This window comes from Aquarana catesbeiana, linkage group LG13 (genome assembly GCF_042186555.1).
Source record: "Aquarana catesbeiana isolate 2022-GZ linkage group LG13, ASM4218655v1, whole genome shotgun sequence".
Classification (NCBI taxonomy): Eukaryota; Metazoa; Chordata; class Amphibia; order Anura; family Ranidae; genus Aquarana; species Aquarana catesbeiana.
Genome location: NC_133336.1, coordinates 218,962,810 through 218,987,748, shown reverse-complemented (window position 1 = coordinate 218,987,748; position 24,939 = coordinate 218,962,810). Strand labels below are relative to the sequence as shown.

General features: G+C 45.8%; 1 protein-coding gene across 1 annotated transcript in view; it reads right to left on the bottom strand.

The window, feature by feature from the left end:
* NECTIN4 (nectin cell adhesion molecule 4) overlaps positions 1 to 24,939 on the bottom strand; it is a 123,646-nt gene that overhangs the window by 36,052 nt on the left and 62,655 nt on the right. Inside the window, exon 2 of the mRNA XM_073608874.1 lies at positions 20,147 to 20,500. Coding sequence (XP_073464975.1) covers positions 20,147 to 20,500 — 354 coding nt within the window. The remainder of the gene's footprint in view (positions 1 to 20,146; positions 20,501 to 24,939) is intronic.

Below are 24,939 nucleotides of genomic sequence, written 5' to 3'. Positions count from 1 at the left end.
ACAAAGCCACTCTCTTCGGTCCTCCGAAGACCCCCTGCTCTCTAGCTCCCTTGTCACCACTTCCCATGATCACCTCCAGGATTTCTCCAGAGCTTCTCCCATCCTTTGGAACTCCTCACCCCAATCTGTCCGACTGTTCCCTAATCTATCCATCTTTAGACGATCCCTGAAAACCTTTCTCTTTAAAGAAGCCTATCCTGCTTCTAACTAATACACTGTTTTATTTTCTCCATCAGCTCATCCCCCACAGCTATTACCTTTTGTATCAATTGACCCTTCCTTCTAGATTGTAAGCTCTCAGGATCAGGGCCCTCTGATTCCTCTTCTACCAAATTGTAATGTAACTGTAATATCTGCCCTTATTTAAGCGCTGTGCAAACTGTTGGCACTATATAAATCCTGTATAATAATTATTTTCCCCGCTGTTCCACCCATACATATCAGATCCTTCAAAAACTGTTCATAATTTCATCCATCATAACCTGTAAACACCAAGCACCGTAACCTCCCACTCGGGACCCAAAGTCCTGAGACCACACCGAGTACAAACCTGCACGAATTCCACCATCACATGTCCATGTCCATCCACATTAACCTTCCTGTACAAGTGAAGACATCAGCAGGTAGAAGCTGTGTAGATATACTACAAGAGGCCTCCAACACACAAGAGCTTCCGATCGTTCTACAATTAACAATCACTACTGAAGCACCACGTTCTATCTGACCGTCACAGAGAAATCTACTCAGCACTGTACAGAACAACATGATGAAGGAAATGAGATGACAGTGGGTGGAGGTGATGACAGTTGGGTACACTAGATACAATAGGGAAGGAGATGGCAGTGGATGGAGGTGATGACAGTTGGGTACACTAGATACAATAGGGAAGGAGATGGAAGTGGATGGAGGTGATGACAGTTGGGTACACTACATACAATAGGGAAGGAGATGACAGTGGATGGAGGTGATGACAGTTGGGTACACTAGATACAATAGAGAAGGAGATGACAGTGGATGGGGGTGATGACAGTTGGGTACACTAGATACAATAGGGAAGGAGATGGCAGTGGATGGGGGTGATGACAGTTGGGTACACTAGATACAATAGGGAAGGATATGGCAGTGGATGGAGGTGATGACAGTTGGGTACACTAGATACAATAGGGAAGGAGATGGCAGTGGATGGGGGTGATGACAGTTGGGTACACTAGATACAATAGGGAAGGATATGGCAGTGGATGGAGGTGATGACAGTTGGGTACACTAGATACAATAGGAAAGGAGATGACAGTGGATGAAGGTGATGACAGTTGGGTACACTAGATATAATATGGAAGGAGATGGCAGTGGATGGAGGTGATGACAGTTGGGTACACTAGATACAATAGAGAAGGAGATGGCAGTGGATGGAGGTGATGACAGTTGGGTACACTAGATACAATAGGGAAGGAGATGACAGTGGATGGAGGAGATGACAGTTGGGTACACTAGATACAATAGGGAAGGAGATGGCAGTGGATGGTGGTGATGACAGTTGGGTACACTAGATACAATAGGGAAGGAGATGGCAGTGGATGGAGGTGATGACAGTTGGGTACACTAGATACAATAGGGAAGGAGATGACAGTGGATGGAGGTGATGACAGTTGGGTACACTACATACAATAGGGAAGGAGATGGCAGTGGGTGGAGGTGATGACAGTTGGGTACACTAGATACAATAGGGAAGGAGATAGCAGTGGATGAGGGTGATGACAGTTGGGTACACTAGATACAATAGGGAAGGAGATGGCAGTGGATGGAGGTGATGACAGTTGGGTACACTAGATACAATAGGGAAGGATATGGCAGTGGATGGAGGTGATGACAGTTGGGTACACTAGATACAATAGGGAAGGAGATGGCAGTGGATGGGGGTGATGACAGTTGGGTACACTAGATACAATAGGGAAGGAGATGACAGTGGATGGAGGTGATGACAGTTGGGTACACTAGATACAATAGGGAAGGAGATGGCAGTGGATGGAAGTGATGACAGTTGGGTACACTAGATACAATAGGGAAGGAGATGACAGTGGATGGAGGTGATGACAGTTGGGTACACTAGATACAATAGAGAAGGAGATGACAGTGGATGGAGGTGATGACAGTTGGGTACACTAGATACAATAGGGAAGGAGATGACAGTGGATGGGGGTGATGACAGTTGGGTACACTAGATACAATAGGGAAGGAGATGGCAGTGGATGGAGGTGATGACAGTTGGGTACACTAGATACAATAGGGAAGGAGATGACAGTGGATGGGGGTGATGACAGTTGGGTACACTAGATACAATAGGGAAGGAGATGGCAGTGGATGGAGGTGATGACAGTTGGGTACACTAGATACAATAGAGAAGGAGATGGCAATGGATGGAGGTGATGACAGTTGGGTACACTAGATACAATAGGGAAGGAGATGACAGTGGATGGAGGTGATGACAGTTGGGTACACTAGATACAATAGGGAAGGAGATGGCAGTGGATGGAGGTGATGACAGTTGGGTACACTAGATACAATAGAGAAGGAGATGGCAACGGATGGAGGTGATGACAGTTGGGTACACTCGATACAATAGGGAAGGAGATGGCAGTGGATGGAGGTGATGACAGTTGGGTACACTAGATACAATAGGGAAGGAGATGACAGTGGATGGAGGTGATGACAGTTGGGTACACTAGATACAATAGAGAAGGAGATGGCAACGGATGGAGGTGATGACAGTTGGGTACACTCGATACAATAGGGAAGGAGATGGCAGTGGATGGAGGTGATGACAGTTGGGTACACTACATACAATAGGGAAGGAGATGACAGTGGGTGGAGGTGATGACAGTTGGGTACACTAGATACAATAGGGAAGGAGATGATAGTGGATGGAGGTGATGACAGTTGAGTACACTAGATACAATAGAGAAGGAGATGGCAACGGATGGAGGTGATGACAGTTGGGTACACTAGATACAATAGAGAAGGAGATGGCAACGGATGGAGGTGATGACAGTTGGGTACACTCGATACAATAGGGAAGGAGATGGCAGTGGATGGAGGTGATGACAGTTGGGTACACTACATACAATAGGGAAGGAGATGACAGTGGGTGGAGGTGATGACAGTTGGGTACACTACATACAATAGGGAAGGAGATGACAGTGGGTGGAGGTGATGACAGTTGGGTACACTAGATACAATAGGGAAGGAGATGATAGTGGATGGAGGTGATGACAGTTGGGTACACTAGATACAATAGAGAAGGAGATGGCAACGGATGGAGGTGATGACAGTTGGGTACACTCGATACAATAGGGAAGGAGATGGCAGTGGATGGAGGTGATGACAGTTGGGTACACTACATACAATAGGGAAGGAGATGACAGTGGGTGGAGGTGATGACAGTTGGGTACACTAGATACAATAGGGAAGGAGATGATAGTGGATGGAGGTGATGACAGTTGGGTACACTAGATACAATAGGGAAGGAGATGGCAGTGGGTGGAGATGATGACAGTTGGGTACACTACATACAATAGGGAAGGAGATGACAGTGGATGGAGCTGATGACAGTTGGGTACACTAGATACAATTTGGAAGGAGATGGCAGTGGATGGGGGTGATGACAGTTGGGTATACTAGATACAATAGGGAAGGAGATGGCAGTGGATGGAGGTGATGACAGTTGGGTACACTAGATACAATAGGGAAGGAGATGGCAATGGATGGAGGTGATGACAGTTGGGTACACTAGATACAATAGGGAAGGAGATGGCAGTGGATGGAGGTGATGACAGTTGGGTACACTAGATACAATAGAGAAGGAGATGGCAACGGATGGAGGTGATGACAGTTGGGTACACTCGATACAATAGGGAAGGAGATGGCAGTGGATGGAGGTGATGACAGTTGGGTATACTAGATACAATAGGGAAGGAGATGGCAGTGGATGGAGGTGATGACAGTTGGGTACACTAGATACAATAGGGAAGGAGATGGTAGTGGATGGAGGTGATGACAGTTGGGTACACTAGATACAATAGGGAAGGAGATGGCAGTGGATGGAGGTGATGACAGTTGGGTACACTAGATACAATAGGGAAGGAGATAGCAGTGGATGGAGGTGATGACAGTTGGGTACACTAGATACAATAGAGAAGGAGATGGCAGTGGATGGAGGTGATGACAGTTGGGTACACTAGATACAATAGGGAAGGAGATGGCAGTGGATGGAGGTGATGACAGTTGGGTACACTAGATACAATAGGGAAGGAGATGGCAGTGGATGGAGGTGATGACAGTTGGGTACACTAGATACAATAGGGAAGGAGATGGCAGTGGGTGGAGATGATGACAGTTGGGTACACTAGATACAATAGGGAAGGAGATGACAGTGGGTGGAGGTGATGACAGTTGGGTACACTAGATACAATAGGGAAGGAGATGATAGTGGATGGAGGTGATGACAGTTGGGTACACTAGATACAATAGGGAAGGAGATGGCAGTGGGTGGAGATGATGACAGTTGGGTACACTACATACAATAGGGAAGGAGATGACAGTGGATGGAGCTGATGACAGTTGGGTACACTAGATACAATAGGGAAGGAGATGACAGTGGATGGAGATGATGACAGTTGGGTACACTAGATACAATTTGGAAGGAGATGGCAGTGGATGGGGGTGATGACAGTTGGGTACACTAGATACAATAGAGAAGGAGATGACAGTGGATGGGGGTGATGACAGTTGGGTACACTAGATACAATAGAGAAGGAGATGGCAACGGATGGAGGTGATGACAGTTGGGTACACTCGATACAATAGGGAAGGAGATGGCAGTGGATGGAGGTGATGACAGTTGGGTACACTACATACAATAGGGAAGGAGATGACAGTGGGTGGAGGTGATGACAGTTGGGTACACTAGATACAATAGGGAAGGAGATGATAGTGGATGGAGGTGATGACAGTTGGGTACACTAGATACAATAGGGAAGGAGATGGCAGTGGGTGGAGATGATGACAGTTGGGTACACTACATACAATAGGGAAGGAGATGACAGTGGATGGAGCTGATGACAGTTGGGTACACTAGATACAATAGAGAAGGAGATGGCAGTGGATGGAGGTGATGACAGTTGGGTACACTAGATACAATAGGGAAGGAGATGACAGTGGATGGAGATGATGACAGTTGGGTACACTAGATACAATAGGGAAGGAGATGGCAGTGGATGGAGGTGATGACAGTTGGGTACACTAGATACAATAGAGAAGGAGATGGCAGTGGATGGAGGTGATGACAGTTGGGTACACTAGATACAATAGGGAAGGAGATGGCAATGGATGGAGGTGATGACAGTTGGGTACACTAGATACAATAGGGAAGGAGATGGCAGTGGATGGAGGTGATGACAGTTGGGTACACTAGATACAATAGAGAAGGAGATGGCAACGGATGGAGGTGATGACAGTTGGGTACACTCGATACAATAGGGAAGGAGATGGCAGTGGATGGAGGTGATGACAGTTGGGTATACTAGATACAATAGGGAAGGAGATGGCAGTGGATGGAGGTGATGACAGTTGGGTACACTAGATACAATAGGGAAGGAGATGGTAGTGGATGGAGGTGATGACAGTTGGGTACACTAGATACAATAGGGAAGGAGATGGCAGTGGATGGAGGTGATGACAGTTGGGTACACTAGATACAATAGGGAAGGAGATAGCAGTGGATGGAGGTGATGACAGTTGGGTACACTAGATACAATAGAGAAGGAGATGGCAGTGGATGGAGGTGATGACAGTTGGGTACACTAGATACAATAGGGAAGGAGATGGCAGTGGATGGAGGTGATGACAGTTGGGTACACTAGATACAATAGGGAAGGAGATGGCAGTGGATGGAGGTGATGACAGTTGGGTACACTAGATACAATAGGGAAGGAGATGGCAGTGGGTGGAGATGATGACAGTTGGGTACACTAGATACAATAGGGAAGGAGATGACAGTGGGTGGAGGTGATGACAGTTGGGTACACTAGATACAATAGGGAAGGAGATGATAGTGGATGGAGGTGATGACAGTTGGGTACACTAGATACAATAGGGAAGGAGATGGCAGTGGGTGGAGATGATGACAGTTGGGTACACTACATACAATAGGGAAGGAGATGACAGTGGATGGAGCTGATGACAGTTGGGTACACTAGATACAATAGGGAAGGAGATGGCAGTGGATGGAGGTGATGACAGTTGGGTACACTAGATACAATAGGGAAGGAGATGACAGTGGATGGAGATGATGACAGTTGGGTACACTAGATACAATTTGGAAGGAGATGGCAGTGGATGGGGGTGATGACAGTTGGGTATACTAGATACAATAGGGAAGGAGATGGCAGTGGATGGAGGTGATGACAGTTGGGTACACTAGATACAATAGAGAAGGAGATGGCAACGGATGGAGGTGATGACAGTTGGGTACACTCGATACAATAGGGAAGGAGATGGCAGTGGATGGAGGTGATGACAGTTGGGTATACTAGATACAATAGGGAAGGAGATGGCAGTGGATGGAGGTGATGACAGTTGGGTACACTAGATACAATAGGGAAGGAGATGGTAGTGGATGGAGGTGATGACAGTTGGGTACACTAGATACAATAGGGAAGGAGATGGCAGTGGATGGAGGTGATGACAGTTGGGTACACTAGATACAATAGGGAAGGAGATGGCAGTGGGTGGAGATGATGACAGTTGGGTACACTAGATACAATAGGGAAGGAGATGACAGTGGATGGAGGTGATGACAGTTGGGTACACTAGATACAATAGGGAAGGAGATGACAGTGGATGGAGGTGATGACAGTTGGGTACACTAGATACAATAAGGTAGGAGATGACAGTGGATGGGGGTGATGACAGTTGGGTACAATAGATACAATAGAGAAGGAGATGACAGTTGATGGAGGTGATGACAGTTGGGTACACTAGATACAATAGAGAAGGAGATGACAGTGGATGGAGGTGATGACAGTTGGGTACACTAGATACAATTTGGAAGGAGATGGCAGTGGATGGGGGTGATGACAGTTGGGTATACTAGATACAATAGGGAAGGAGATGGCAGTGGATGGAGGTGATGACAGTTGGGTACACTAGATACAATAGAGAAGGAGATGGCAACGGATGGAAGTGATGACAGTTGGGTACACTCGATACAATAGGGAAGGAGATGACAGTGGATGGAGGTGATGACAGTTGGGTACACTAGATACAATAGGGAAGGAGATGGCAGTGGATGGAGGTGATGACAGTTGGGTACACTAGATACAATAGGGAAGGAGATGGCAGTGGATGGAGGTGATGACAGTTGGGTACACTAGATACAATAGGGAAGGAGATGGCAGTGGATGGTGGTGATGACAGTTGGGTACACTAGATACAATAGGGAAGGAGATGACAGTGGATGGAGGTGATGACAGTTGGGTACACTAGATACAATAGAGAAGGAGATGGCAGTGGATGGAGGTGATGACAGTTGGGTACACTAGATACAATATGGAAGGAGATGACAGTGGATGGAGGTGATGACAGTTGGGTACACTAGATACAATAGGGAAGGAGATGGCAGTGGATGGAGGTGATGACAGTTGGGTACACTAGATACAATAGGGAAGGAGATGACAGTGGATGGAGGTGATGACAGTTGGGTACACTAGATACAATAGGGAAGGAGATGACAGTGGATGGAGGTGATGACAGTTGGGTACACTAGATACAATAGGGAAGGAGATGGTAGTGGATGGAGGTGATGACAGTTGGGTACACTAGATACAATAGGGAAGGAGATGGCAGTGGATGGAGGTGATGACAGTTGGGTACACTAGATACAATAGGGAAGGAGATGGCAGTGGATGGAGGTGATGACAGTTGGGTACACTAGATACAATAGGGAAGGAGATGGCAGTGGGTGGAGATGATGACAGTTGGGTACACTAGATACAATAGGGAAGGAGATGACAGTGGATGGAGGTGATGACAGTTGGGTACACTAGATACAATAGGGAAGGAGATGACAGTGGATGGAGGTGATGACAGTTGGGTACACTAGATACAATAAGGTAGGAGATGACAGTGGATGGGGGTGATGACAGTTGGGTACAATAGATACAATAGAGAAGGAGATGACAGTTGATGGAGGTGATGACAGTTGGGTACACTAGATACAATAGAGAAGGAGATGACAGTGGATGGAAATGATGACAGTTGGGTACACTAGATACAATAGGGAAGGAGATGACAGTGGATGGAGGTGATGACAGTTAAGTACAATAGATACAATAGAGAAGGAGATGACAGTGGATGGAGATGATGACAGTTGGGTACACTAGATACAATAGAGAAGGAGATGACAGTGGGTGGAGGTGATGACAGTTGGGTACACTAGATACAATAGGGAAGGAGATGGCAGTGGATGGGGGTGATGACAGTTGGGTACACTAGATACAATAGGGAAGGAGATGACAGTGGATGGAGGTGATGACAGTTGGGTACACTAGATACAATAGGGAAGGAGATGGCAGTGGATGGAGGTGATGACAGTTGGGTACACTAGATACAATAGGGAAGGAGATGGCAGTGGATGGGGGTGATGACAGTTGGGTACACTAGATACAATAGGGAAGGAGATGGCAGTGGATGGAGATGATGACAGTTGGGTACACTAGATACAATAGAGAAGGAGATGGCAATGGATGGAGGTGATGACAGTTGGGTACACTAGATACAATAGGGAAGGAGATGGCAGTGGGTGGAGATGATGACAGTTGGGTACACTAGATACAATAGGGAAGGAGATGGCAGTGGATGGAGGTGATGACAGTTGGGTACACTAGATACAATAGGGAAGGAGATGGCAGTGGATGGAGGTGATGACAGTTGGGTACACTAGATACAATAGGGAAGGATATGGCAGTGGATGGAGGTGATGACAGTTGGGTACACTAGATACAATAGGGAAGGAGATGGCAGTGGATGGAGGTGATGACAGTTGGGTACACTAGATACAATAGGGAAGGAGATGGCAGTGGATGGAGGTGATGACAGTTGGGTACACTAGATACAATAGGGAAGGAGATGGCAGTGGATGGAGGTGATGACAGTTGGGTACACTAGATACAATAGGGAAGGAGATGACAGTGGATGGAGGTGATGACAGTTGGGTACACTAGATACAATAGGGAAGGAGATGGCAGTGGATGGAGGTGATGACAGTTGGGTACACTAGATACAATAGGGAAGGAGATGACAGTGGATGGAAGTGATGACAGTTGGGTACACTAGATACAATAGGGAAGGAGATGGCAGTGGATGGAGGTGATGACAGTTGGGTACACTAGATACAATAGGGAAGGAGATGGCAGTGGACGGAGGTGATGACAGTTGGGTACACTAGATACAATAGGGAAGGAGATGGCAGTGGATGGAGGTGATGACAGTTGGGTACACTAGATACAATAGGGAAGGAGATGGCAGTGGATGGGGGTGATGACAGTTGGGTACACTAGATACAATAGGGAAGGAGATAGCAGTGGATGGAGGTGATGACAGTTGGGTACACTAGATACAATAGAGAAGGAGATGGCAGTGGATGGAGGTGATGACAGTTGGGTACACTAGATACAATAGGGAAGGAGATGACAGTGGATGGAGGTGATGACAGTTGGGTACACTAGATACAATAGGGAAGGAGATGACAGTGGATGGAGGTGATGACAGTTGGGTACACTAGATACAATAGGGAAGGAGATGACAGTGGATGGAGGTGATGACAGTTGGGTACACTAGATACAATAGAGAAGGAGATGGCAACGGATGGAGGTGATGACAGTTGGGTACACTCGATACAATAGGGAAGGAGATGGCAGTGGATGGAGGTGATGACAGTTGGGTATACTAGATACAATAGGGAAGGAGATGGCAGTGGATGGAGGTGATGACAGTTGGGTACACTAGATACAATAGGGAAGGAGATGGTAGTGGATGGAGGTGATGACAGTTGGGTACACTAGATACAATAGGGAAGGAGATGGCAGTGGATGGAGGTGATGACAGTTGGGTACACTAGATACAATAGGGAAGGAGATGGCAGTGGGTGGAGATGATGACAGTTGGGTACACTAGATACAATAGGGAAGGAGATGACAGTGGATGGAGGTGATGACAGTTGGGTACACTAGATACAATAGGGAAGGAGATGACAGTGGATGGAGGTGATGACAGTTGGGTACACTAGATACAATAAGGTAGGAGATGACAGTGGATGGGGGTGATGACAGTTGGGTACAATAGATACAATAGAGAAGGAGATGACAGTTGATGGAGGTGATGACAGTTGGGTACACTAGATACAATAGAGAAGGAGATGACAGTGGATGGAGGTGATGACAGTTGGGTACACTAGATACAATTTGGAAGGAGATGGCAGTGGATGGGGGTGATGACAGTTGGGTACACTAGATACAATAGAGAAGGAGATGGCAGTGGATGGAGGTGATGACAGTTGGGTACACTAGATACAATAGGGAAGGAGATGGCAGTGGATGGAGGTGATGACAGTTGGGTACACTAGATACAATAGAGAAGGAGATGGCAACGGATGGAGGTGATGACAGTTGGGTACACTCGATACAATAGGGAAGGAGATGGCAGTGGATGGAGGTGATGACAGTTGGGTATACTAGATACAATAGGGAAGGAGATGGCAGTGGATGGAGGTGATGACAGTTGGGTACACTAGATACAATAGGGAAGGAGATGACAGTGGATGGAGGTGATGACAGTTGGGTACACTAGATACAATAGGGAAGGAGATGGTAGTGGATGGAGGTGATGACAGTTGGGTACACTAGATACAATAGGGAAGGAGATGGCAGTGGATGGAGGTGATGACAGTTGGGTACACTAGATACAATAGGGAAGGAGATGGCAGTGGGTGGAGATGATGACAGTTGGGTACACTAGATACAATAGGGAAGGAGATGACAGTGGATGGAGGTGATGACAGTTGGGTACACTAGATACAATAGGGAAGGAGATGACAGTGGATGGAGGTGATGACAGTTGGGTACACTAGATACAATAAGGTAGGAGATGACAGTGGATGGGGGTGATGACAGTTGGGTACAATAGATACAATAGAGAAGGAGATGACAGTTGATGGAGGTGATGACAGTTGGGTACACTAGATACAATAGAGAAGGAGATGACAGTGGATGGAGGTGATGACAGTTGGGTACACTAGATACAATAGGGAAGGAGATGACAGTGGATGGAGGTGATGACAGTTAAGTACAATAGATACAATAGAGAAGGAGATGACAGTGGATGGAGATGATGACAGTTGGGTACACTAGATACAATAGAGAAGGAGATGACAGTGGGTGGAGGTGATGACAGTTGGGTACACTAGATACAATAGGGAAGGAGATGGCAGTGGATGGGGGTGATGACAGTTGGGTACACTAGATACAATAGGGAAGGAGATGACAGTGGATGGAGGTGATGACAGTTGGGTACACTAGATACAATAGGGAAGGAGATGGCAGTGGATGGAGGTGATGACAGTTGGGTACACTAGATACAATAGGGAAGGAGATGGCAGTGGATGGGGGTGATGACAGTTGGGTACACTAGATACAATAGGGAAGGAGATGGCAGTGGATGGAGATGATGACAGTTGGGTACACTAGATACAATAGAGAAGGAGATGGCAATGGATGGAGGTGATGACAGTTGGGTATACTAGATACAATAGGGAAGGAGATGACAGTGGATGGAGATGATGACAGTTGGGTACACTAGATACAATAGGGAAGGAGATGACAGTGGATGGAGGTGATGACAGTTGGGTACACTAGATACAATAGAGAAGGAGATGACAGTGGATGGAGGTGATGACAGTTGGGTACACTAGATACAATAGGGAAGGAGATGACAGTGGATGGAGGTGATGACAGTTGGGTACACTAGATACAATAGGGAAGGAGATGACAGTGGATGGAGGTGATGACAGTTGGGTACACTAGATACAATAGGGAAGGAGATGGCAGTGGATGGAGGTGATGACAGTTGGGTACACTAGATACAATAGGGAAGGAGATGGCAGTGGATGGGGATGATGACAGTTGGGTACACTAGATACAATAGGGGAGGAGATGGCAGTGGATGGGGGTGATGACAGTTGGGTACACTAGATACAATAGAGAAGGAGATGGCAATGGATGGAGGTGATGACAGTTGGGTACACTACATACAATAGGGAAGGAGATGACAGTGGATGGAGGTGATGACAGTTGGGTACACTAGATACAATAGGGAAGGAGATGGCAGTGGATGGAGGTGATGACAGTTGGGTACACTAGATACAATAGGGAAGGAGATGACAGTGGATGGGGGTGATGACAGTTGGGTACACTAGATACAATAGGGAAGGAGATGGCAGTGGATGGAGGTGATGACAGTTGGGTACACTAGATACAATAGGGAAGGAGATGGCAATGGATGGAGGTGATGACAGTTGGGTACACTAGATACAATAGGGAAGGAGATGACAGTGGATGGAGGTGATGACAGTTGGGTACACTAGATACAATAGGGAAGGAGATGGCAGTGGATGGAGGTGATGACAGTTGGGTACACTAGATACAATAGAGAAGGAGATGGCAACGGATGGAGGTGATGACAGTTGGGTACACTCGATACAATAGGGAAGGAGATGGCAGTGGATGGAGGTGATGACAGTTGGGTACACTACATACAATAGGGAAGGAGATGGCAGTGGGTGGAGGTGATGACAGTTGGGTACACTAGATACAATAGGGAAGGAGATGATAGTGGATGGAGGTGATGACAGTTGGGTACACTAGATACAATAGGGAAGGAGATGGCAGTGGGTGGAGATGATGACAGTTGGGTACACTACATACAATAGGGAAGGAGATGACAGTGGATGGAGCTGATGACAGTTGGGTACACTAGATACAATTTGGAAGGAGATGGCAGTGGATGGGGGTGATGACAGTTGGGTATACTAGATACAATAGGGAAGGAGATGGCAGTGGATGGAGGTGATGACAGTTGGGTACACTAGATACAATAGGGAAGGAGATGGTAGTGGATGGAGGTGATGACAGTTGGGTACACTAGATACAATAGGGAAGGAGATGGCAGTGGATGGAGGTGATGACAGTTGGGTACACTAGATACAATAGGGAAGGAGATGGCAGTGGGTGGAGATGATGACAGTTGGGTACACTAGATACAATAGAGAAGGAGATGGCAACGGATGGAGGTGATGACAGTTGGGTACACTACATACAATAGAGAAGGAGATGACAGTGGATGGAGGTGATGACAGTTGGGTACACTAGATACAATAGGGAAGGAGATGGTAGTGGATGGAGGTGATGACAGTTGGGTACACTAGATACAATAGGGAAGGAGATGGCAGTGGATGGAGGTGATGACAGTTGGGTACACTAGATACAATAGGGAAGGAGATGGCAGTGGGTGGAGATGATGACAGTTGGGTACACTAGATACAATAGAGAAGGAGATGGTAGTGGATGGAGGTGATGACAGTTGGGTACACTAGATACAATAGGGAAGGAGATGGCAGTGGATGGAGGTGATGACAGTTGGGTACACTAGATACAATAGGGAAGGAGATGGCAGTGGGTGGAGATGATGACAGTTGGGTACACTAGATACAATAGGGAAGGAGATGGTAGTGGATGGAGGTGATGACAGTTGGGTACACTAGATACAATAGAGAAGGAGATGGCAACGGATGGAGGTGATGACAGTTGGGTACACTCGATACAATAGGGAAGGAGATGGCAGTGGATGGAGGTGATGACAGTTGGGTACACTAGATACAATAGGGAAGGAGATGGCAGTGGGTGGAGATGATGACAGTTGGGTACACTAGATACAATAGGGAAGGAGATGACAGTGGATGGAGGTGATGACAGTTGGGTACACTAGATACAATAAGGTAGGAGATGACAGTGGATGGGGGTGATGACAGTTGGGTACAATAGATACAATAGAGAAGGAGATGACAGTTGATGGAGGTGATGACAGTTGGGTACACTAGATACAATAGAGAAGGAGATGACAGTGGATGGAGGTGATGACAGTTGGGTACACTAGATACAATAGGGAAGGAGATGACAGTTGATGGAGGTGATGACAGTTAAGTACAATAGATACAATAGAGAAGGAGATGACAGTGGATGGAGATGATGACAGTTGGGTACACTAGATACAATAGAGAAGGAGATGACAGTGGGTGGAGGTGATGACAGTTGGGTACACTAGATACAATAGGGAAGGAGATGGCAGTGGATGGGGGTGATGACAGTTGGGTACACTAGATACAATAGGGAAGGAGATGGCAGTGGATGGAGGTGATGACAGTTGGGTACACTAGATACAATAGGGAAGGAGATGGCAGTGGACGGAGGTGATGACAGTTGGGTACACTAGATACAATAGGGAAGGAGATGGCAGTGGACGGGGGTGATGACAGTTGGGTACACTAGATACAATAGGGAAGGAGATGGCAGTGGATGGAGATGATGACAGTTGGGTACACTAGATACAATAGAGAAGGAGATGGCAATGGATGGAGGTGATGACAGTTGGGTACACTAGATACAATAGGGAAGGAGATGGCAGTGGGTGGAGATGATGACAGTTGGGTACACTAGATACAATAGAGAAGGAGATGGCAGTGGATGGAGGTGATGACAGTTGCGTACACTAGATACAATAGGGAAGGAGATGGCAATGGATGGAGGTGATGACAGTTGGGTACACTAGATACAATAGGGAAGGAGATGACAGTGGATGGAGGTGATGACAGTTGGGTACACTAGATACAATAGGGAAGGAGATGGCAGTGGATGGAGGTGATGACAGTTGGGTACACTAGATACAATAGGGAAGGAGATGGCAGTGGATGGAGGTGATGACAGTTGGGTACACTAGATACAATAGGGAAGGAGATGACAGTGGATGGAGGTGATGACAGTTGGGTACACTAGATACAATAGGGAAGGAGATGGCAGTGGATGGAGGTGATGACAGTTGGGTACACTAGATACAATAGGGAAGGAGATGACAGTGGATGGAGGTGATGACAGTTGGGTACACTAGATACAATAGGGAAGGAGATGACAGTGGATGGAGGTGATGACAGTTGGGTACACTAGATACAATAGGGAAGGAGATGGCAGTGGATGGAGGTGATGACAGTTGGGTACACTAGATACAATAGGGAAGGAGATGGCAGTGGATGGAGGTGATGACAGTTGGGTACACTAGATACAATAGGGAAGGAGATGGCAGTGGATGGAGGTGATGACAGTTGGGTACACTAGATACAATAGGGAAGGAGATGACAGTGGATGGAGGTGATGACAGTTGGGTACACTAGATACAATAGGGAAGGAGATGACAGTGGATGGAGGTGATGACAGTTGGGTACACTAGATACAATAGGGAAGGAGATGGCAGTGGATGGAGGTGATGACAGTTGGGTACACTAGATACAATAGGGAAGGAGATGGCAGTGGATGGAGGTGATGACAGTTGGGTACACTAGATACAATAGGGAAGGAGATGGCAATGGATGGAGGTGATGACAGTTGGGTACACTAGATATAATATGGAAGGAGATGGCAGTGGATGGAGGTGATGACAGTTGGGTACACTAGATATAATATGGAAGGAGATGACAGTTGATGGAGGTGATGACAGTTGGGTACACTATATACAATAGGGAAGGAGATGGCAGTGGATGGAGGTGATGACAGTTGGGTACACTATATACAATAGGGAAGGAGATGGCAGTGGATGGAGGTGATGACAGTTGGGTACACTAGATACAATAGGGAAGGAGATGGCAGTTGATGGGGGTGATGACAGTTGGGTACACTAGATACAATAGGGAAGGAGATGACAGTGGATGGGGGTGATGACAGTTGGGTACACTAGATACAATAGAGAAGGAGATGACAGTGGATGGGGATGATGACAGTTGGGTACACTAGATACAATAGGGAAGGAGATGGCAGTGGATGGAGGTGATGACAGTTGGGTACACTAGATACAATAGGGAAGGAGATGGCAGTGGATGGAGGTGATGACAGTTGGGTACACTAGATACAATAGGGAAGGAGATGACAGTGGATGGAGGTGATGACAGTTGGGTACACTAGATACAATAGGGAAGGAGATGGCAGTGGATGGAGGTGATGACAGTTGGGTACACTAGATACAATAGGGAAGGAGATGACAGTGGATGGAGGTGATGACAGTTGGGTACACTAGATACAATAGGGAAGGAGATGACAGTGGATGGAGGTGATGACAGTTGGGTACACTAGATACAATAGGGAAGGAGATGGCAGTGGATGGAGGTGATGACAGTTGGGTACACTAGATACAATAGGGAAGGAGATGACAGTGGATGGAGGTGATGACAGTTGGGTACACTAGATACAATAGGGAAGGAGATGACAGTGGATGGAGGTGATGACAGTTGGGTACACTAGATACAATAGGGAAGGAGATGGCAGTGGATGGAGGTGATGACAGTTGGGTACACTAGATACAATAGGGAAGGAGATGGCAGTGGATGGAGGTGATGACAGTTGGGTACACTAGATACAATAGGGAAGGAGATGGCAATGGATGGAGGTGATGACAGTTGGGTACACTAGATATAATATGGAAGGAGATGGCAGTGGATGGAGGTGATGACAGTTGGGTACACTAGATATAATATGGAAGGAGATGACAGTTGATGGAGGTGATGACAGTTGGGTACACTATATACAATAGGGAAGGAGATGGCAGTGGATGGAGGTGATGACAGTTGGGTACACTATATACAATAGGGAAGGAGATGGCAGTGGATGGAGGTGATGACAGTTGGGTACACTAGATACAATAGGGAAGGAGATGGCAGTTGATGGGGGTGATGACAGTTGGGTACACTAGATACAATAGGGAAGGAGATGACAGTGGATGGGGGTGATGACAGTTGGGTACACTAGATACAATAGAGAAGGAGATGACAGTGGATGGGGATGATGACAGTTGGGTACACTAGATACAATAGGGAAGGAGATGGCAGTGGATGGAGGTGATGACAGTTGGGTACACTAGATACAATAGGGAAGGAGATGGCAGTGGATGGAGGTGATGACAGTTGGGTACACTAGATACAATAGGGAAGGAGATGACAGTGGATGGAGGTGATGACAGTTGGGTACACTAGATACAATAGGGAAGGAGATGACAGTGGATGGAGGTGATGACAGTTGGGTACACTAGATACAATAGGGAAGGAGATGGCAGTGGATGGAGGTGATGACAGTTGGGTACACTAGATACAATAGGGAAGGAGATGGCAGTGGATGGAGGTGATGACAGTTGGGTACACTAGATACAATAGGGAAGGAGATGGCAGTGGATGGAGGTGATGACAGTTGGGTACACTAGATACAATAGGGAAGGAGATGACAGTGGATGGAGGTGATGACAGTTGGGTACACTAGATACAATAGGGAAGGAGATGACAGTGGATGGAGGTGATGACAGTTGGGTACACTAGATACAATAGGGAAGGAGATGGCAGTGGATGGAGGTGATGACAGTTGGGTACACTAGATACAATAGGGAAGGAGATGGCAGTGGATGGAGGTGATGACAGTTGGGTACACTAGATACAATAGGGAAGGAGATGACAGTGGATGGAGGTGATGACAGTTGGGTACACTAGATATAATATGGAAGGAGATGGCAGTGGATGGAGGTGATGACAGTTGGGTACACTAGATATAATATGGAAGGAGATGACAGTTGATGGAGGTGATGACAGTTGGGTACACTATATACAATAGGGAAGGAGATGGCAGTGGATGGAGGTGATGACAGTTGGGTACACTATATACAATAGGGAAGGAGATGGCAGTGGATGGAGGTGATGACAGTTGGGTACACTAGATACAATAGGGAAGGAGATGGCAGTTGATGGGGGTGATGACAGTTGGGTACACTAGATACAATAGGGAAGGAGATGACAGTGGATGGGGGTGATGACAGTTGGGTACACTAGATACAATAGAGAAGGAGATGACAGTGGATGGGGATGATGACAGTTGGGTACACTAGATACAATAGGGAAGGAGATGATAGTGGATGGAGGTGATGACAGTTGGGTACACTAGATACAATAGAGAAGGAGATGACAGTTGATGGAGGTGATGACAGTTGGGTACACTAGATACAATAGAGAAGGAGATGGCAGTGGATGGAGATGATGACAGTTGGGTACACTAGATACAATAGGGAAGGAGATGGCAATTGATGGAGGTGATGACAGTTGGGTACACTAGATACAATAGGGAAGGAGATGGCAGTGGATGGGGGTGATGACAGTTGGGTACACTAGATACAATAGGGAAGGAGATGGCAATGGATGGAGGTGATGACAGTTGGGTACACTAGATACAATAGGGAAGGAGATGGCAGTGGATGGGGGTGATGACAGTTGGGTACACTAGATACAATAGGGAAGGAGATGGCAGTGGATGGGGGTGATGACAGTTGGGTACACTAGATACAATAGAGAAGGAGATGACAGTGGATGGGGGTGATGACAGTTGGGTACACTAGATACAATAGAGAAGGAGATGGCAGTGGATGAGGGTGATGACAGTTGGGTACACTAGATACAATAGAGAAGGAGATGGCAGTGGATGGAGGTGATGACAGTTGGGTACACTACATACAATATGGAAGGAGATGGCAGTGGATGGAGGTGATGACAGTTGGGTACACTAGATACAATAGAGAGGAGATGGCAGTGGATGAGGGTGATGACAGTTGGGTACACTAGATACAATAGAGAAGGAGATGACAGTGGATGGGGATGATGACAGTTGGGTACACTAGATACAATAGGGAAGGAGATGACAGTGGATGGGGATGATGACAGTTGGGTACACTAGATACAATAGGGAAGGAGATGGCAGTGGATGGAGATGATGACAGTTGGGTACACTAGATACAATAGGGAAGGAGATGGCAGTGGATGGAGGTGATGACAGTTGGGTATACTAGATACAATAGGGAAGGAGATGGCAGTGGATGGAGATGATGACAGTTGGGTACACTAGATACAATAGAGAAGGAGATGGCAGTGGATGGAGGTGATGACAGTTGGGTACACTAGATACAATAGGGAAGGAGATGCAGTGGATGGAGGTGATGACAGTTGGGTACACTAGATACAATAGGGAAGGAGATGACAGTTGATGGAGGTGATGACAGTTGGGTACACTAGATACAATAGGGAAGGAGATGACAGTGGATGGAGGTGATGACAGTTGGGTACACTAGATACAATAGGGAAGGAGATGACAGTGGATGGAGGTGATGACAGTTGGGTACACTAGATACAATAGGGAAGGAGATGACAGTTGATGGAGGTGATGACAGTTGGGTACACTAGATACAATAGGGAAGGAGATGACAGTGGATGGAGGTGATGACAGTTGGGTACACTAGATACAATAGGGAAGGAGATGACAGTTGATGGAGGTGATGACAGTTGGGTACACTAGATATAATATGTTTTTTCTTTTTACCCTAGTTGATGAACATCTTAGTGGTTAGTGCCAGTCTTATTCGCTTATACCTTGTAAAATTGTAACCACATCTTACAACAATTTCTGCTAGCATATGAGTAGCCATAGGCCGATAGGTCCCTCTCCTGAACAACATTTAAACAAATTCTTATTACAATCCTCCCAGGGCCGTCATGGCTTTCCTTACCAAATGGTCCAGTGCCAATGTACTGCACAATAACTTGCTTTATTGCTGTGATCGAAGAAATATTGAAAGATGTCGTAAAGTGTCTACAATGTTAACAAGCTCTTCCTGCACTTAAAGATGAACCCTGTTGGGCATTGAATATGTTAAATAATCATAAATACTTTGCTTCTCTGTATTTGGTTGCTCTTACCAAGAACAGTAAGTTTCACTTCTGCTTCGAAGTTCCCTGCTGGAAAAGTGATGACTCGGCAATGGTAGGTGCCCTCATCTGGCTGCACAGGATTCTTCAGGATTATTGTCCCATCCTCCGGCTGTAATGGGGATTTTTCTTTTATTCTTCCTTCAAATTCTTTATACACATGAGCCCCATATTCTGCATTCAGGGTGGCAATCTGAACACTTTGCCCAGCAGAGCTTTTCTTTGACCAAACAACCTGGGAGACCTTCTCTCCATCCTGAGCTTCATAGTAACAAGTGAGAGTAACATCAAGTCCCAGTACTGCGGTGACACTCTTCTCTGTCCTGACAATTCCAGCAGAAGACTCTATGAGAGAGAAAGGAAACACCCGTGTGAGAACATATACCAGAGACTATCAATAATCCACATCTATCAACGGAACAGGGTGAAAGCCTTTCTTGTTTTCTTCTGTCCTTTAGTGGCAGAAGACCTTTTTTAATATTGAAGAGGTGCAGCCATTTAATCTCATAAGTATACTTCATAACAAGCATTATGCCATGGCGGAGAATGGTGGGTATGTTGGAGGAGAATGGTAGAGTATTTATGTGGATAATAATTGAGTATGATGGTGTAGCATAGTAGAGTATGATGGTGGAGGATGGTAAAGTATGATGGTGGAGAACTGTAGAGTATGATTGTGGAGGATGGTAAAGTATGATGGTGGAGAACTGTAGAGTATGATGGAGGAGAACGGTAGACTATGATGCAGAGAACGGTAGAGTATGATTGTGGAGGATGGTAAAGTATGATGGTGGAGAACTGTAGAGTATGATGGAGGAGAACGGTAGACTATGATGCAGAGAACGGTAGAGTATGATTGTGGAGGATGGTAAAGTATGATGGTGGAGAACTGTAGAGTATATTGGAGGAGAACGGTAGACTATGATGCAGAGAACGGTAGAGTATGATGGTGGAGGATGGTAAAGTATGATGGTATAGAACTGTAGAGTATATTGGAGGAGAACGGTAGACTATGATGCAGAGAACTGTAGAGTATGATTGTGGAGGATGGTAAAGTATGATGGTGGAGAACTGTAGAGTATGATGGAGGAGAACGGTAGACTATGATGCAGAGAACGGTAGAGTATGATTGTGGAGGATGGTAAAGTATGATGGTGGAGAACTGTAGAGTATATTGGAGGAGAACGGTAGACTATGATGCAGAGAACGGTAGAGTATGATGGTGGAGGATGGTAAAGTATGATGGTATAGAACTGTAGAGTATATTGGAGGAGAACGGTAGACTATGATGCAGAGAACGGTAGAGTATGATTGTGGAGGATGGTAAAGTATGATGGTGGAGAACTGTAGAGTATATTGGAGGAGAACGGTAGACTATGATGCAGAGAACAGTAGAGTATGATTGTGGAGGATGGTAAAGTATCATGGTGGAGAACTGTAGAGTATGATGGAGGAAAACGGTAGACTATGATGCAGAGAACGGTAGAGTATGATTGTGGAGGATGGTAAAGTATGATGGTGGAGAACTGTAGAGTATATTGGAGGAGAACGGTAGACTATGATGCAGAGAACGGTAGAGTATGATGGTGGAGGATGGTAAAGTATGATGGTGGAGAACTGTAGAGTATATTGGAGGAGAACGGTAGACTATGATGCAGAGAACGGTAGAGTATGATTGTGGAGGATGGTAAAGTATGATGGTGGAGAACTGTAGAGTATATTGGAGGAGAACGGTAGACTATGATGCAGAGAACAGTAGAGTATGATTGTGGAGGATGGTAAAGTATCATGGTGGAGAACTGTAGAGTATGATGGAGGAAAACGGTAGACTATGATGCAGAGAACGGTAGAGTATGATTGTGGAGGATGGTAAAGTATGATGGTGGAGAACTGTAGAGTATGATGGAGGAGAACGGTAGACTATGATGCAGAGAACGGTAGAGTATGATGGTGGAGGATGGTAAAGTATGATGGTGGAGAACTGTAGAGTATATTGGAGGAGAACGGTAGACTATGATGCAGAGAACGGTAGAGTATGATTGTGGAGGATGGTAAAGTATGATGGTGGAGAACTGTAGAGTATATTGGAGGAGAACGGTAGACTATGATGCAGAGAATTGTAGAGTATGATGGTGGAGGATGGTAAAGTATGATGGTGGAGAACTGTAGAGTATATTGGAGGAGAACGGTAGACTATGATGCAGAGAACGGTAGAGTATGATTGTGGAGGATGGTAAAGTATGATGGTGGAGAACTGTAGAGTATATTGGAGGAGAACGGTAGACAATGATGCAGAGAACGGTAGAGTATGATTGTGGAGGATGGTAAAGTATGATGGTGGAGAACTGTAGAGTATATTGGAGGAGAACGGTAGACTATGATGCAGAGAACAGTAGAGTATGATTGTGGAGGATGGTAAAGTATGATGGTGGAGAACTGTAGAGTATATTGGAGGAGAACGGTAGACTATGATGCAGAGAACGGTAGAGTATGATTGTGGAGGATGGTAAAGTATGATGGTGGAGAACTGTAGAGTATATTGGAGGAGAACGGTAGACTATGATGCAGAGAACGGTAGAGTATGATTGTGGAGGATGGTAAAGTATGATGGTGGAGAACTGTAGAGTATATTGGAGGAGAACGGTAGACTATGATGCAGAGAACGGTAGAGTATGATTGTGGAGGATGGTAAAGTATGATGGTGGAGAACTGTAGAGTATATTGGAGGAGAACGGTAGACTATGATGCAGAGAACGGTAGAGTATGATTGTGGAGGATGGTAAAGTATGATGGTGGAGAACTGTAGAGTATATTGGAGGAGAACGGTAGACTATGATGCAGAGAACGGTAGAGTATGATGGTGGAGGATGGTAAAGTATGATGGTATAGAACTGTAGAGTATATTGGAGGAGAACGGTAGACTATGATGCAGAGAACGGTAGAGTATGATTGTGGAGGATGGTAAAGTATGATGGTGGAGAACTGTAGAGTATATTGGAGGAGAACGGTAGACTATGATGCAGAGAATTGTAGAGTATGATGGTGGAGGATGGTAAAGTATGATGGTATAGAACTGTAGAGTATGATGGAGGAGAACGGTAGACTATGATGCAGAGAACGGTAGAGTATGATTGTGGAGAACGGTACAGTATGATGGAGGAGAATGGTAGAGTATTATGGTGGATAATTGTAGAGTATGATGATGGAGATAGGTAGAGTATGATGCATAAAATGGTAAAGTATGATGGTGTAGAATCGTGCAGTATGATGATGGAGAACGGTAGTGTATGATGGAGGAGAACTGTAGAGTATTATGGTGGATAATAATAGAGTGGAATGGTGGAGAACGGTAGTGTATGATGGAGGAGAACAATAGAGTATTATGGTGGATAATAATAGAGTAGAATGGTGGAGAACGGTAGTGTATGATGGAGGAGAACTGTAGAGTATTATGGTGGATAATAATAGAGTAGAATGGTGGAGAATAATGGAGTGTAGTGGTAGGAAATGGCAGAGTATGAATGTCCTTAGGGTTGGAAATGATAGAATGTGTTGATGGTACACAGAAGGATACAATGGTGTTTTGGTGGGGATTATAAGTGTGTTTTTGGTTGGAATGGATATTTTTACTAATGACTGTACTTCCTGGCAGTGTAGGTGTATGACCTGAATGCAGCTCCTTAACAGATAATTATATATCTAAAATGGGTGTAAAGCGTATTGACTATGTGGGAAGACTGGGCGGGTGGAAGGCATGGTAACATTTTCAAACAAATAGAGTTGAGTAGTACAGAACAGAAATGACAAACTCGTATGAATAGTAGTGATTTACATACGAGCGTAAGCTCTTGTGTTATTGTAAAAACGAGGTGTCACCAGTATATTGTACTAGTACATAAAACATAAGCAGCACATGAAGATACCCAAACAGCACAATGCAAAGAAAAAAACACTAAGTTAATCTACATTTAGAAAGATAAAAATATAGAAGAATGACGGCAGCAAAAGACCAAGTTCATGGAATCGGCCCCTTTTGTAGAGATCTTTGATAGTCCCAACATGTGTGTGTTCACTTACTGTAGATTGGCTGCCTCTGCTTGAAGTCTCTTCTACCCATCTAAACATTCATTCTGAACCATTGTGGGGGAGTGAAGGTCTTTGTGATGTAGGACAATGTAGTCACCAAGGCAGGAGGTGCATTCATACATGGAGAAGTATCAGTGCCAGTCTGTTTACATTTAGCCTTGGGCCCAGCATATGGTCCCTCAGACACGGTCCCTCACACATCGTCCCTCACACAGGGTCCCTCACACAGGGTCCCTCACACATCACACACGGTCCCTCACACAAGGTCCCTCACACATCACACATGGTCCCTCACACAAGGTCCCTCACACATCACACACGGTCCCTCACACATCGTCCCTCACACACGGTCCCTCACACACCCTCTCAAGTCCAGGTGACCTGGCTCAGTTGATTGCCCTCCCTACTTTCCCACCATCTTTATTATCTAGTAGCTCCCTACCATTATTATCTCTTCTTCTCCCATTCTAAGCTGATTTTTCTGACTTGATGGACGATTTCCTGTTTACTCTCCACACATTATACACCAAATACTAGGAGGGGAGTAATAATAGGTAATTACATTTCACCTGCTTTCATGTGTGTGTGTGAGAGGTGTCAGGCAGGCAGCTAAGTGTGTAACAAAGAGAGGGATCATTAAAGGAGAGTGTTGTACACACCTATGGAGGGGTAGAGCAGGTGAGCAGGTTAGGGCTTGT